Source organism: Anolis sagrei, chromosome 1 (assembly GCF_037176765.1).
Source record: "Anolis sagrei isolate rAnoSag1 chromosome 1, rAnoSag1.mat, whole genome shotgun sequence".
Classification (NCBI taxonomy): Eukaryota; Metazoa; Chordata; class Lepidosauria; order Squamata; family Dactyloidae; genus Anolis; species Anolis sagrei.
This window is the reverse complement of record NC_090021.1, coordinates 340254646-340270762: the sequence shown is the minus strand read 5'-3', so window position 1 is coordinate 340270762 and position 16117 is coordinate 340254646. Positions and strand designations below refer to the sequence as shown.

At 44.4% G+C, this 16117-nt stretch overlaps 1 protein-coding gene across 1 annotated transcript in view; it reads right to left on the bottom strand.

Annotated features, from left to right (window-relative positions):
• Positions 1 to 1738: 1738 nt before the first annotated feature.
• Positions 1739 to 16117, bottom strand: part of L2HGDH (L-2-hydroxyglutarate dehydrogenase) — a 19630-nt gene continuing 5251 nt past the window's right edge. Inside the window, exons 3-10 of the mRNA XM_060752849.2 lie at positions 14268 to 14419; positions 11276 to 11407; positions 9262 to 9424; positions 6228 to 6262; positions 5169 to 5336; positions 4360 to 4517; positions 3951 to 4082; positions 1739 to 2225 (exon numbers count right to left, since the gene is read on the bottom strand). Of these exons, the coding sequence (XP_060608832.2) occupies positions 2030 to 2225; positions 3951 to 4082; positions 4360 to 4517; positions 5169 to 5336; positions 6228 to 6262; positions 9262 to 9424; positions 11276 to 11407; positions 14268 to 14419 (1136 nt within the window). The 3' untranslated portion in view covers positions 1739 to 2029. The remainder of the gene's footprint in view (positions 2226 to 3950; positions 4083 to 4359; positions 4518 to 5168; positions 5337 to 6227; positions 6263 to 9261; positions 9425 to 11275; positions 11408 to 14267; positions 14420 to 16117) is intronic.

Here is a 16117-nt window from a genome sequence, read left to right as displayed (position 1 = left end):
ACCCTGCACAGTCCTGATATATTCCTGAACTTCAAAATTGTGTATCTTCATGTTCTTGGACCTCTTCCACTTCCTTCAGTATGCTTCAGTTCTTTGATTGCCACGTCAAAGCATGCACTGATATGCACACAGAACCATTAATGCACCCACTGTAAATATTTATTTTATGTTTAGATCTGTCAGTTTGTTTGCTGCAGGGGAACATGCCCACTTACCTGTGCCAGGTGGAAAGCTTGTTTTTTTTTCCTACCAAAGCAAAGCAGGTGCATCACTGAATATTTGAAGGTCCATTCTGGGTTGTGGCAAACATAAACTGGGTTATGCCTATCAGTGCCCAATTAGTGAAGATTCCTCCTTGCATGAACCAAAAAACGTATACTATGGATTCTTGCTGTGAATGTCCATTCTGGGATGGCGCAGAGGAAGATTACATGGTGATGTGTAGCTTTCACCTTGTGCCAACGAGAAAATGTCATATGCTGAATGGGTAGCCTGCCTCGGCACTTCATTTCTAAGCACAAGTAACTTGGCAAGCATTCAGCTGTTTCTGAGATAATAGACTATTTTTTTATTTGGGTTGCTGTGATTTTTTTCGGACTGTATGGCCATATTCCAGAAGCATTCTCACCTGACGTTTCATCCACATCTATGGCAGGCATCCTTAGAGGTTGTGAGGTTACCGTAGTTGGAAACTACAAGGGAACTTCAGACAAGAATCAATCAGGGCCAGCTAACACCTCCCAACAAAGGATTCCCCAGGCAGCAACCAAACAGGATTTGAAGCTGCAAGGGCATTAAGTGCTAATTTGGAATTGAACCAAATGTGACACACAGGGCTTGCATGACCAACGGAAAACACTAGAAGGGTTTGGTGGGCATTGACCTTGAGTTTGGGAGTTGTAGTTCCCCAACATCCAGAGAGCACTTTGGACTCAAACAATGATGGATCTGGACCAAACTTGGCACGAATATTCCATATGCCCAAATATGAACACAGATGGAGTTTGGGGGAGATAGACCCTGACATTTGGGAGTTGTAGTTACTGGGATTATAGTTCTCCTACAAAAAGAGCATTCTGAACCCCACCACACAGAACCCCATGACCAACAGAAAATACTGAAGGCCATCCAGTCCAACTCCCTTCACCAGGGCAAGAAAACATAATCAAAGCCCTCCTGGCAGCCATCCAACTATAGATATAGATAGATATATAGGATTCACCCACACAGATATAGTATCATAGATTTGAAAGGGTCTCCTAAAGAAGGACAATTATATGTTGGATGTTCCAGAGTGGGCAAACCAGACAATCTCTATATCAACACTGACGAAGAAACAGCAGGAAATACCGTTTATCCACAAGCATCAAGACATTACATATATTAGAAATCAACACTTTCTCATTACTTTATTTTCCAGATCAACAAACGTGTGGCAGGAAACGTTTAGTAATTCAATAAAGTAGTCTTTATACAGTCCCTTGTCCACCACATGAGCATGTCTGCAACATTTTTACACTTATTGGTTTCCTGAATTCACTTCCTAATAATGCAGCTCCTGATCAAACGCCATGTCCATTCAGCCTTGCATCGATCACATTTGACAAAAACAGACTGAAATTAGCTAGCCGTAACTGTAATCTTTGCATGCTTGAACCATCCTGCGAAAGACAGTATGCATGGGCAAACTTGGGCCTTCCCTCCAGGTGTTTTGGACTTCAACTCCCACAATTCAAAGTCCAAAACACCTGGAGGGAGGGCCCAAGTTTGCCCATGCCTGCATTTGAGGCTTCTGGAGAATCCGTGCGCCAACATCTCCGGTGCCTCCGTCAAATGCAAAATCGTCCACCAAGTTCCGGTCTCTGTCCAAAGCCTGAGCTCTGACGCCAGCTGGACCTCTGCAAATGACTCTGACTTCCAACTACCTCTTCCTGACTAAGCAATGATTTCTGTTTCCTCGTCCGGCTATGCTTCGGCCATGGTGCCTGGCCACAGAGGGGCAAAGAGTTCCAAGCCGCTGGTATTCTCGTCATAAATGAAACCTGTCCTCCACCTCGTCGGCAATCATTTTAGCAATGGCAAGGGAGGAGGTAGCGGCGGGAGAAGGGGCGTTTCTGACATGGAGAATCTGAGCGCCAACATCTCCGGTGCCTCCGTCGAATACAAAATCGTCCACCAAGTTCCCGTCTCTGTCCAAAGCCTGAGCTCTGACGCCAGCTGGACCCCTGCACATAGAAAAGAGAAACAGGTGTTCAGATATGAAATCCAAGTGACTTCCTGGCCTGTCCCAGTGACTGCAACCAAAAACTCAGAAGATATGTTGCTCTCAGATCCCAGACAGGACGTATATCCTAGGATCCAATCCCAGGTTTTCTGCTTTAAACTGGATTATATAAGTCCACACTGCCAGATAATCTGGGATAAACAGAAAATCTGAAATCAGATCCTGGGATATAGGGCCCGATTTTTTAAGTCCCTTCTGCTGTGTTTTTTTTAGTGTTTTAATGAGTGATAGTTACTTGTTGGCCTGGTAGGTGTATTGTGTTCAAATTTTGTGTCAATTCCCCCAGTGGTTTTTGAGTTATGTTAATCCCACAAACAAACATTACATTTTATTTATATAGATATATAGGAGCCTTCTAATCAAGGTGAAAGAAGAAAGCGCAAAAGCTGGGTTGCAGCTAAACATAAAAAAAAAACAAAACAAGATTATGGCAACAAGAATGATTGACAATTGGGAAATAGAGGGAGAAAATGTGGAGGCCGTGACTAGGTGCAAAGATTACTGCAGATGCAGAATGTGGCCAGGAAATCAGAAGACGCTTCCTTCTTGGGAGGAGAGCAATGTCCAATCTCAATAAAATAGTAAAGAGTAGAGACATCAGACTGGCAACAAAGATCCATTGCATAGTCAAAGCCATGGTATTCCCTGTAGTCACCTACGGATGTGAGAGCTGGACCTTAGGGAAGGCTGAGCGAAGGAAGATGGATGCTTTTGAACTGTGGTGTTGGAGGAAAGTTCTGAGAGTGCCTTGGACTGCGAGAAGATCCAACCAGTCAATCCTCCAGGAAATAAAGCCCGACTGCTCATTGGAGGGAAGGAGACTAGAGACAAAGCTGAAGTCCTTTGGCCACATCATGAGGAGACAGCAAAGCTTAGAGAAGGGAATGATGCTGGGGAAAGTGGAAGGCAAAAGGAAGAGGGGCCGACCAAGAGCAAGATGGATGGATGGCATCCTTGAAGTGACTGGACTGACCTTAAAGGAGCTGGGGGTGGTGACAGCCGACAGGGAGCTCTGGTGTGGGCTGGTCCATGAGGTCATGAAGAGCTGGAGATGACTGAACGAATGAACAACATATATGCTATATATATGCTATATATATATAGCATAGGGAACATCCCTATGTTGTCTGTTTTGTTGTTTGTGCCCTGTACAGAAGATTTCTCCTCATTTTCTGTCCTTGTGAGAATTGGACTTTGGAAAATGTGGCTTGTTATGGAAACAAGTATTGGTGATAATGCTTCAGTGGAGATACCTTTTCCCCAGGATAATAACTCTTCCAGGAGGGAATTTCCCTTCCCAGGTGTAGATTTCTCTCCCTTCCTGTGGTCTTAACCGGGAGTCGTTTGTAACTCGGATGTTTCTAACTTGGGCACTGCCTATGTATCTAAAACGAAAAATAATGCACCCAGGGTTTGAATTCCTTGAATTCAGCCATGGAAACCCACTGGGTGCCTTTGGGCATGTCATGCGCTCTCAGCATCGGAGGAAGACTATGGCCATTCTCCAAAGCCAACCCCACTGAAACATCATCCCCTACAATGTCCTGTTTTGGATGTCACTTTCTATTTTATGAAGGCGATTTCTCTTTTCCAGCCACTTTTCAGGCACACGTGAATCTGAAATGCATTCTTCTGTGACCTTTGAAAGGATTTCCTATCTTCTTACCTGAGGATATCATTGACGGTGACTTCGGGTATGAATCTCTGCAGCTGCTTCACTTGTGCGCTGAGGAAGCAGGCTCTGTACATTTCTCCCATCCCGTATGAGAAGTTCCTGAGCACCAACTTCCATAAACCACTGAGGAGGAAGAAGAGAACATTTGCTGTAAGCAGATCGGCAGGCATCATATCTGCCATATTTGGTTTGTCGAAGGCATTCACGGCTGGAATCACTGGAGTGTTGTGTGGTTTCTGGGCTGTATGACTATGTTCTAGCAGCATTTTCTCCTGATGTTTCGCCTGCATTTGCAGACGAAACGTCAGGAGAAAATGCTGCTAGAACACGGCCATACAGCCCAGAAAATACACAACACTCAAATGGATGGTAGTTGTTGTAAATAAAGCAAGGACATTACCTGTATGCAGTCGCATCTATAAAATCTGGGACACTGAAGTCATAGAACTTGTATCCCTCTCGTTTGAAGGCGAGAACGGCATTCGGCCCGAGCCAGACGCTGCCGTCCATCCTTGGTGTGAAATGAACACCCAGGAAAGGGAATCGAGGGTCAGGTACCTACGGCAACAAAGCAAAATATATGCGCACAGCATTAATATGCACCAGAAAGAACCCAATCTTTGTAGCTCATTTAGTAGCAGATGTTGCTCTGCGTCCACATTTAAAGGATTTCAGATGAAGCTTCTCTTACAAATAAAAGGTAGGGATAGTTTCAGTGCAGATGCAGGTCTTTCTCCTGGGAGATGTGATAGAAAAAGGGAAGTAGAGGTACTTATGGGATTGGTAAAATGACAAATAAGGGGAAACCCCACCCAAAAGGCACTGGTTTTTGCTGACTGACAAATAGGATGAATCCCTGCAAAATATTTGAATTGCTTTAGCTATAAATGTATTATGCATTGTCGATGGCTTTCATAGCCGGAATCACTGGGTTGTTTCCAGGCTGTATTGCCATATTCCAGAAGCATTCTCTCCTGACATTTTGCCTGCATCTATGGCAGGCATCCTCAGAGGTTGTGAGGACCTCACAACCTCTGAGGATGCCAGCAATAAATGTGGGTGAAACATCAGGAGAGAATGCTTCTGGAACATGGCCATACAGCCCGAAAAACTTACAGCAAATACATACAGCAATCTTCTCAACACACTCCGAGACCTGGAGACTCCCATCAGCAGTCACTGAAATGATGAAATAGAGAAATGACCCACCGGATAAATGTTTCCTCTAACCAGGTAGCACTTCTCCGGTTTCAGCACCAAATAATCACCCCGGAAAGGCACGATGCGGGGCTCCGGGCTGCAACCACTGATTTGAGAAAGGCGATCGGAGTAAAGTCCTGCGCAGGAGACAAGATGCCGGCAGTGGATTTCTTCTCCCTGCAGCAAAAGGAGAAGCAGGAACTCAGCTCTATATCTAACATAATTCCAAAATCAACCTGCCATTTGGGATGTCTCTTGCTTCCACTTCTATGGTGCTTCTCACGCTCGCTCTGTGTGGATTTATACTTTATCTTGGGAAGGGAGGCATTCATCAATCTTCTCCCATTCTTAATGTGATCCACATGTTCTTGTGAAATGCCGATTATGCTTGAAATGTCTCTCTGAGTGATACGACGATCGTCCTGAATCAATCTGTCAACCTTTTGCATGTGAAACTCGGTGGTTCCTGCCACAGGACATCCAACTCTTTGTTTGTTGCGCAAGTCAGATGTTCCCACCTCAATATTTTTAAACTTACTCGCCCAACAACGCACAGTACTCACATCAACACAATCACTATCAACACCGTGCATTCTCTGAGGCATCTCCTTTGGGGTGACACCTACTGCTGTCAAGAATTCAATGACTGTACATTGCTTAAGTTGCATTGACTGACCGTCTGCGCAGGATTCCATACTTCACACTTTAACAACACAACCGTTCAATGCTAAGGCTTCCCACCAAAATGAAACTGTAGAGGAGAGTCTACTGAACAAGCCAGTACCTGCTGCATACCATTGTTTATATTGTTTTTATATGGTTTATATTATATATTAATATTTTTATTATATTTTATGTTGTTGGGGCCACTGAATTATGCCAATTGTAAACCGCCTTGAGTCGCTTTCAGGCTGAGAAAGGCGGTATATAAATATGGTAAATAAATAAATAATAAATAAATAAATTAGAGAATATTTTTAAGGTATTCATGACAAAGACGTCTGAACAATTCCACAAAAGAAAAATGTGATGCCACATAATTTAAAAAGCAAACCTGAAAGATCTTACCTTTGAGTTTTTAACAGCAACCAGGTATTCCATCCCTGTGAGTAATAAGAAAATGACAGTGCTAAGTGGGTTGTGAAATTGTCATCGGCTTACTGGTCAGCAATCAGATCAAATATTTGCTTTCATCTGCCTCGGTCGTAATAGGGTCTTCATTAGACACTCTCTTAATTCACAGGCAACACACTGAAAACAACACACCTAATCTGTGGAACTCCGAGCCACTAAAAGTAATGAGCACAAAGTATTTGTACTGTTCACATACGAAAGCTGACTAGCACAACCTGGGGATCACAACCAAACACAGTGAAGACATCTCCCCTTGCGCTGTGCTACTCTGCTGCTGAGTATGCATGCCCAGTGTGGAACACATCTCACTACACTAAAACAGTGGATGTGGCTCTTAATGAGATATGCTGCATTATCACAGGGTGTCTACACCCCACACCACTGGAAAAATTACACTGCTTAGCCAGTATTGCACCACCTGACATCCGCCGGGAAGTAGCAGCCAATAGTGAAAGGACCAAGGCAGAGACATCTCCAGCTCATCCCTTGTTTGGGCATCAGCCAGCATGCCAATGATTTAAATCAAGAAATAGTTTTCTAAGATCTATAGAGACACTCGCAGGAACACCTCAGCAAGCGAGAGTCCAAAAGTGGCAGGCTCAAACCCAGCATCTCAATCCATGGTTGATACCAGATGAGAGACTCCCCCCTGGGCACACAGAAGACTGGGCGACTTGGAAAGTGCTGAACAGACTGCGGTCTGGCACCACGAGATGCAGAGCCAAGCTTAAGAAATGGGGCCACAAAGTGGAATCCACGGCATGCGAGTGTGGAAACGAGCAAACCACAGACCACCTGCTGCAATGCACCCTGAGCCCTGCCACATGCACAATGGAGGACCTTCTTGTGGCAACACCAGAGGCACTTCAAGTGGCCAGATACTGGTCAAAGGATATTTAACCAACTACCAAGTTTGCAAAATCTGTGGGGGTTTTTTTAAACTGTGTGTTTGTTTTGTTCTGTTAGAAATGTAATACAATGCTATGGTTGCTCATGACACGATAAATAAAACATAGGAAAAAACATATGTAGGAGCTTAAAATAACATTTGACAGTATAACTAAGTTAAAACAACTCTTATGTAATGTATTGTTGAAGGCTTTCATGGCTGAATCACTGGGTTGTAGGTTTTTCGGGCTGTATGGCCATACCTCTGAGGATGTCTGCCATAGATACAAGTGAAACGTCAGGAGAGAATGCTTCTAGAACATGGCCAAACAGCCCAGAAAACCTACAACAACCCAACTCTATGCAACTCAAGGTGTTCTGCTTCCTGCCTACACATAGGAGCCACTTCTCCCTTCTTCTCAAATACTTCTGTACCCTTTGAGAAGGAAGCAACATGACGCTTCTCTTTGCCTCAAGATAGCCAATACACAAGCTCATAAGACATGGAGTCAGCACTGGGAACTCTTCTACTACAATTAAGTAACTTTCTTTGTCTCTTTTATGAGGTCCATTACCTGCAACAATAAAAGTGTTTACTGTTTTGAACCTTACCAGAGCATCCTGCGCATTTCTCTCCTGTTTCTACCATAAGCTCGTATGTATGCATATACAGTATATAATCCAGTAAAAAACAGATAATCCACATTATCTGCTTTGAACTGGATTATATGAGTTCAAGGGAGATAATCTGGATTTTAGATGGCAGTGTAGAAGGGGCCCCATTTTACCTACATTTTGAAATATATGGTACGTCAATATAAAATTGTGGCAAGTTCTTGGTGGGATGGGCATACCAAGCCACCTTGTCTCTCTCCTGAGGAATCTGTCCAAGGACCAAGGAGCAACAGTCAGAACTGACCACGGAACAACAGACTGGTTCAAGATTGGGAAAGGCGTACGGCAAGGCTGCATCCTCTCACCCAACCTTTTTAACTTGTATGCAGAACACATCATGCGAGGATGTGCGGGGCTTGATGAATGCAAGGCTGGGGTGAAAATTGCTGGAAGAAACATTAACCACCTGAGATATTCAGATGACACCACTCTGATGGCCGAAAGTGAGGAGGAGCTGAGGAGCCTTTTAATCAAGGTGAAAGAAGAAAGCGCAAAAGCCGGGTTGCAGCTAAACATCAAAAAAACCAAGATTATGGCAACAAGAATTATTGACAACTGGGAAATAGAGGGAGAAAATGTGGAGGCCGTGACAGACTTTGTATTTCTAGGTGCAAAGATGACTGCAGATGCAGACTGTGGCCGGGAAATCAGGAGACGCTTCCTTCTTGGGAGGAGAGCAATGTCCAATCTCAATAAAATAGTAAAGAGTAGAGACATCAGACTGGCAACCAAGATCCATTGCCTAGTCAAAGCCATGGTTTTCCCCTGTAGTAACCTACGGATGTGAGAGCTGGACCTTAGGGAAGGCTGAGCGAAGGAAGAGAGATGCTTTTGAGCTGTGGTGCTGGAGGAAAGTTCTGAGAATGCCTTGGACTGCGAGAAGATCCAACCAGTCCATCCTCCAGGAAATAAAGCCCGACTGCTCACTGGAGGGAAGGATACTAGAGACAAAGCTGAAGTCCTTTGGCCACATCATGAGGAGACAGCAAAGCCTGGAGAAGACAATGATGCTGGGGAAAGTGGAAGGCAAAAGGAAGAGGGGCCGACCAAGGGCAAGATGGATGGATGGCATCCTTGAAGTGACCAGACTGACCTTGAGGGAGCTGGGGGTGGTGACGGCCGACAGGGAGCTCTGGCGTGGGCTGGTCCATGAGGTCACAAAGAGTCGGAGACGACTGAACGAATGAACAACCACAGTATAAAATAACGCTATGGTGGATCGTCCATTTCCTTCTCAGCTATTTGAGCTACTGATGGCAAATTCTGCATCTCTGGAAGACCTTTAAAAGAGCATTGTGGTAATTGATCAGCCTGGAAACATTAACCCATATCACTTGTGTATCCCAGGTCAACCTCACGTAGAAGCCGAGCTCAGGTTTTGGAGCTCAGGTGCTTCATTTCCTACCTTCTTCGCTTCCGGCGGGGCTTTCCTTGTTCATCTGAATGTCTTTCACTTCAAAATCGGTCAAGACGGTCCCTCCCGCAGCCTGGAAGTCTTCCGCATAAGCCAAGGCCACCTGCCTGTAGTTGACGATGCCCGTGTAAGGGGAGTCCAGCGCCATTAAGCCCTGACAAAATAAATGGTGAAAAGGATCCAGATTTGTTCTGCCTCTTAGCCAGCATTTCTTCTAGAGCAGTGGTTCTCAACCTTCCTACTGCCGTGACCCCTGAATACAATCCCTCATGTTTTGGTGACCCCCATCCATAATATTGTTTTCATTGCTACTTCATAACAGTCATTTTACTACTGTTATAAATCATAATGTAAATATCTGATATGCAGGATGCATTTTCATTCACTGGACCAAACTGGGCACAAATACCCAATACACCCAAATGTGAATGTTAGTGGGGTTGGGGAGGATTGATTTTGTAATTTGGGAGTTGTAGTTGCTGGGATTTATAGTTCACTTATAATCAAAGAGCATTCTGAACTTCACCAGCGATGGATTTGAACCAAACTTGGCTCCCATGACCAATGGAAAACACTGGAAGAGTTTGATGGGCATTGACCTTGAGTTTGGGAGTTGTAGTTCACCTATATCCAGAGAGCACTGTGGACACAAACAATGATGGATCTGGACCAAACTTGACACAAATATTCAATATGCCCAAATGTGAACACTGGTGGAGTCTGGGGAAAATAGATCTTGACATTTGGGAGTTGTAGTTCCTGGGATTTATAGTTCATTACAATAAAGCACTGCCTGACTATCAAGCAAAAGGTGGGTGCTAGAAACAATATCATACGAAAGCTGACTGGCACAACCTGGGGATCACAACCAGGCACAGTGAAGGACATCTGCCCTTGCACTATGCTACTCTGCTGCTGAGTATGCATGCCCAGTGTGGAACACATCTCACCACACTAAAACAGTAGATATGGCTCTTAATGAGACATGACGCATCATCACGGGGTGTCTGCGCCCTACACCATTGGAGAAATTACACTGTCTAGCCGGTATTGCACCACCTGACATCCACTGGGAATTAGCAGCCAATAGTGAAAGGACCAAGGCACTGACATCTCCAACTCATCCCCTGTTTGGGTATCAGCCAGCATGTCAACAACTTAAATCTAGAAATATTTTTCTAAGATCTACAGAGACACTGGCTGGAACACCCCAGCTAGCAAGAGTCAAAAAGTGGCAGGCTGAAACCCAGAACCTCAACCAATGGCTGGGCACTGGGCATACAGAAGACTGGGCGACTTGGAAGGCACCACGAGATGCAGAGCCAACCTTAAGAAATGGGGCCACAAAGTGGAATCCACGACATGCGAGTGCGGAGAAGAGCAAACCACTGACCACCTGCTGCAATGCAACCTGAGCCCAGCCACATGCACAATGGAGGACCTCCTTGCAGCAACACCAGAGGCACCCCAAATGGCCAGCTACTGGTGAAAGTCTTGGTAGTTTAATCAACTTGGTTGTTTAATCAACTACCAAGCTTGCAAACTTTGTGGTTTAATCAACTACCAAGTTTGCAAACTTTGTGGTTTGTCTGCTTGTTTGTTTTGTTCTGTTAGAAATGTAATACAATTGTCTGGTTGCCCCTGACATGATAAATAAAATAATCTGCTTTGAATTGGATTATATAGCAATGTAAACACATATAATAGCGTTCAAAACAGATAATGTGGATTTTCTGCTTTGGTAATCTGGATTATATGGTAGTGTAGAAGAAGCCTGAGTCTCTCCACCTCTTTTCCTATTGCCTTTCATTGTCTTTTCTAGTGAATCATCTCTCCCATAGTAGGTTTCTAACTGCAAAGCATTCTTGTGGGAATATTTCAGCCGCATTCCCCCTGTTCAAGAGCTTGTTAAATCCAAAGGGAATGTGTACCTCAGCGCTGACCTTTGCCTGCTTACTCCCCATTCCCCGAGACATTTCGTAATGGAGACCAGGCAACATCTTACCCGGCAATAGGGTTCCTTGGCTTGTATCTCTTTGGCGCTTATCAGCTTCAGGCCCCGGACTTTGTTCTGCAGCCCTCTCTTGTACAGAGCCTTCAGCCTAGGGATTTCTTCCTGCTCCACCGCTACTATCAGCTGCGAAGAAAATGAGAAAAGCGTGTCATTTTTTGCCATATGATGCCACCTAAGCCATCAAAATATAATATAATATAATATAATATTTTTATATACATATAATATTTACAATACTATAATGTAATGTAATATACTACTACTACTAATGATAATAATAATATGATATTATAATTATATATTTATTGTTGTTGTTGTTCATTCGTTCAGTCGTCTCCGACTCTTCGTGACCTCATGGACCAGCCCACGCCAGAGCTCCCTGTCGGCCGTTACCACCCCCAGCTCCCTCAAGGTCAGTCCAGTCACTTCAAGGATGCCATCCATCCATCTTGCCCTTGGTCGGCCCCTCTTCCTTTTGCCTTCCACTTTCCCCAGCATAATTGTCTTCTCTAGGCTTTCCTGTCTCCTCATGATGTGGCCAAAGTACTTCAACTTTGTCTCTAGTATCTTTCCCTCCAGTGAGCAGTCGGGCTTTCTTTCCTGGAGGATGGACTGGTTGGATCTTCTCGCAGTCCAAGGCACTCTCAGAACTTTTCTCCAACACCAGAGCTCAAAAGCATCTATCTTCCTTCGCTCAGCCTTCCCTAAGGTCCAGCTCTCACATCCGTAGGTGACTACAGGGAATACCATGGCTTTGACTAGGCGGATCTTTGTTGCCAGTCTGATGTCTCTACTCTTGACTATTTTATCGAGATTGGACATTGCTCTCCTCCCAAGAAGTAAGCGTCTTCTGATTTCCTGGCTACAGTCTGCATCTGCAGTAATATTTGCACCTAGAAATACAAAGTCTGTCACGGCCTCCATGGTTTCTCCCTCTATTTTCCAGTTGTCAATCATTCTTGTTGCCATAATCTTGGTTTTTTTGACGTTTAGCTGCAACCCGGCTTTTGCGCTTTCTTCTTTCACCTTGATTAGAAGGCTCCTCAGCTCCTCCTCGCTTTCGGCCATCAGAGTGGTGTCATCTGCATATCTGAGGTTGTTCATGTTTCTTCCAGCAATTTTCACCCCAGCCTTGCATTCATCAAGCCCCGCACATCCTCGCATGATGTGTTCTGCATACAAGTTAAAAAGGTTGGGTGAGAGGATGCAGCCTTGCCGTACGCCTTTCCCAATCTTGAACCAGTCTGTTGTTCCATGGTCAGTTCTGACTGTTGCTACTTGTTGTAATATTACTAATAATCTATATAAATAAAAATGTAATGTTCATTTGTGGGATTCACATAACTCAAAAACCACTGGACAAATTACCGCTGAATTTGGCCACAAGACACCTACTAACCCAGGGAGTGACCATCACTCAAAAAATTGATTTTGTCGTTTGGGAGTTGTAGTTGCTGGGATTTATAGTTAACCTACAATCAAAGAGCATTCTGAACGCCACCAATGATGGAATCGAACCAAACGTGGCACACAGGACTCCCATGACCAACAGAAAACACTAGAACGGGTTGATGGGCATTGACCTTGAGTTTGGGAGTTGTAGTTTACCTACATTCAGAGATCACTGTGGACTCAAACAATGATGGATCTGGACCAAACTACACGAATACTCAATATGCCCAGATGTGAACACTGGTGGAGTTTGGGGGAAATAGAATCTTGACATTTGGGAGTTGTAGTTGCTGGGATTTATAGTTCACTTACAATCGCAGAGCATTCTGAACCCGACCAACGATAGAATTAGGCCAAACCTCCCACACAGAACTTCCATGTGGACCATAGCAACACGTGGCAGGGGATTGCTAGTAATATAAAATAATCTATAATATAAATAAAAATGTAATGTTTGTTTGTGGGATTAACAGAAGTCAAAAACTACTGGGGGAATTGACACCAAATTTGGACACAAGACACCTAACAACCCAATGTATGTCCTTCACTCATAAAATCACTGAAAAACACAACAGAAGGGACTTAAAATGCCCCCGAAAGGTAAATGACGAAAAGCTAAATGACAATACAGAAAAAAGGGAAGAAAGAGGAAGGGAAGGGAAGGGAAGAAAAGAAAGAAAGATGGAGGGAAAGAAAGAAAGAAGGAAGGAAGGAAGGAAGGAAGGAAAGAAGGAAGGGGAGAAGGAAGCATGGAAGCAAAGAGAGAAGGAAGGAAGGAAGGGGTAGAGAAGGAAGAAAGGCGAGAAAGGGAGGGAAAGAAAAAGGGGGAAGGAAGGAAAGTCAGAGAAGGAAGGAAGGAGAGAAGGAAAGAAAAAGGGAAAGGAGGAAGGAAAGGGAGCGAAGGAAGGGGGAAGATGTAAAGAAAGAGGGAGGGAAGAAAAGGGGGAAGGAAAGAGAAAGAAAAAGGGGGAAGGAAGGAACGTTAGAGAAGGAAGGAAGGAGAGAAGGAAAAAAGGGAAAGAAGGAAGGAAAGAGGAAGGAAGGGGGGAAGATGTAGAGAAAGAGGGAGGGAAGGAAAAAAGGAAAGAGAGAAGGAAGGAAAGAGAGGCAGAAGAGAAAGAAAAGGGGGGGAAGGAAGGAAAAATGGGAAGGAAGGAAGGAAAGAGAGAGTGAAGGAAGGAGGGAAAGAAGGGGAGAAAGATTGTAGCAGGGTATAAATAAAGGTTTATTATTATTATTTATTAAGTCGCATTGACTGACTGTCTGCGCAGAATTCCATACTTTGCACTTTTAACAACACAACCGTTCAATGCTAAGGCTTCCTGCCAAAATGGAACTGTAGAGGAGAGTCTACTGAACAAGCCAGTGCCTGGCGCATACTAGTACCGCCATCTGTTGAGGAGTTACGAAGGTGGAGGCATTACTTTTCATTCAACCCTTGTACATGCACTAGTTCCATTTATACATTAGCTTCCTTTGCTTCTAGTACAAGCAACTGACCTGCAAAAGGCGCAGGGCCCACCTACCCTACCTTGCCGCACTGTTTATATGGGATCCCTTTCTTGTCACAGTATTCATAGCACAGGAGAGATCCCTCCACACACAGCTTGGCCTTCAGCGATCCGGGCGTGTAGTAGATTCCGCTGTGAATAACACCGCTGTTGTGTCCGCTCTGATGGACGGCTAAACAAAGAGGAGACAATAAATAAATAATTATAAATAAATAAATAATTATAAATAATAAATAAATAATCCACATTATCTGCTTTGAACTGGATTATCTGAGGCCCCTTTCACACAGCTGGATAAAATCCACATTGAACTGGATTATCCAGCTGTGTGGACTCAGTTCAGTTCAAAGCAGATATTGTGGGATTTTCTGCCCTGATATTTTGGGTTACAGAACCGGGCTGTGGCGCAGCTAGTTAATAGCCAGCTGCATTAAATCACTACTGACCATTGAACTGGATTATCCAGCTGTGTGGACTCAGTTCAGTTCAAAGCAGATATTGTGGGATTTTCTGCCTTGATATTCTGGGTTACAGGACCGGGCTGTGGCGCAGCTGGTTAGTAGCCAGCTGCATTAAATCACTACTGACCATTGAACTGGATTATCCAGCTGTGTGGACTCAGTTCAGTCCAAAGCAGATATTGTGGGATTTTCTGCCTTGATATTCTGGGTTACAGAACCGGGCTGTGGCGCAGCTAGTTAGTACCCAGCTGTATTAAATCACTACTGACCATTGAACCGGATTATCCAGCTGTGTGGACTCAGTTCAGTCCAAAGCAGATATTGTGGGATTTTCTGCCTTGATATTCTGGGTTACAGAACCGGGCTGTGGCGCAGCTAGTTAGTAGCCAGCTGCATTAAATCACTACTGACCATTGAACTGGATTATCCAGCTGTGTGGACTCAGTTGAGTCCAAAGCAGATGTTGTGGGATTTTCTGCCTTGATATTCTGGGTTACAGGACCGGGCTGTGGCGCAGCTAGTTAGTAGCCAGCTGCATTAAATCACTACTGACCATTGAACTGGATTATCCAGCTGTGTGGACTCAGTTCAGTTCAAAGCAGATATTGTGGGATTTTCTGCCTTGATATTCTGGGTTACAGGACCGGGCTGTGGCGCAGCTAGTTAGTAGCCAGCTGCATTAAATCACTACTGACCAAGAGGTCATGAGTTTGAAGCCATCCAGGGTCAGAGTAAGCTCCCAACCATTAATAGTCTAGGTTGCTGTCGACCTCTGCATCCTGAAAGGCAGTTGCATCTGTCAAGTAGGAAATTTAGGTACCGCTTTATGCCGGGAGGCTAATTTAACTAATTTACAACGCCACATCATGAAGTACTTTGGCTACATCATGAGAAGAAAGGAAAGCTTAGAGAAGACGATGCTGGGGAAAATGGAAGGAAAAAGGGAGACGGGCCGACCAAGGGCAAGATGGATGGATGGCATCCTTGAAGTGACTGGCTTGACCTTGAAGGAGCTGGGGGTGGTGACGGCCGACGGAGCTCTGGCGTGAGCTAGTCCATGAGGTCATGAAGAGTCAGAAACGACTGAACAAATAAACAACAACAATGCCATAAAACCTTCCAGCAGCATGCAAAAGAATGAGGAAGTACTCCATCAAAGGACCCAGTGTTACAAGTGGACGGTGAAGCAGCAGCTCCCCCTGTGGCCGGAATCGAACATACCCTCATGAAGCCGGAAAAGCTGGAATGTTAAATTGCCTCTGTGTCTGTCTATATATGTTGCATGTCTAGGCAGTATTGAATGTTTGGCATGCATATGTGCATTGTAATCTGCCCTGAGTCCCCTGTGGGGTGAGAAAGGCAGAATATAAATACTGTGTGTGTGTGTGTGTATATATATATATATATAT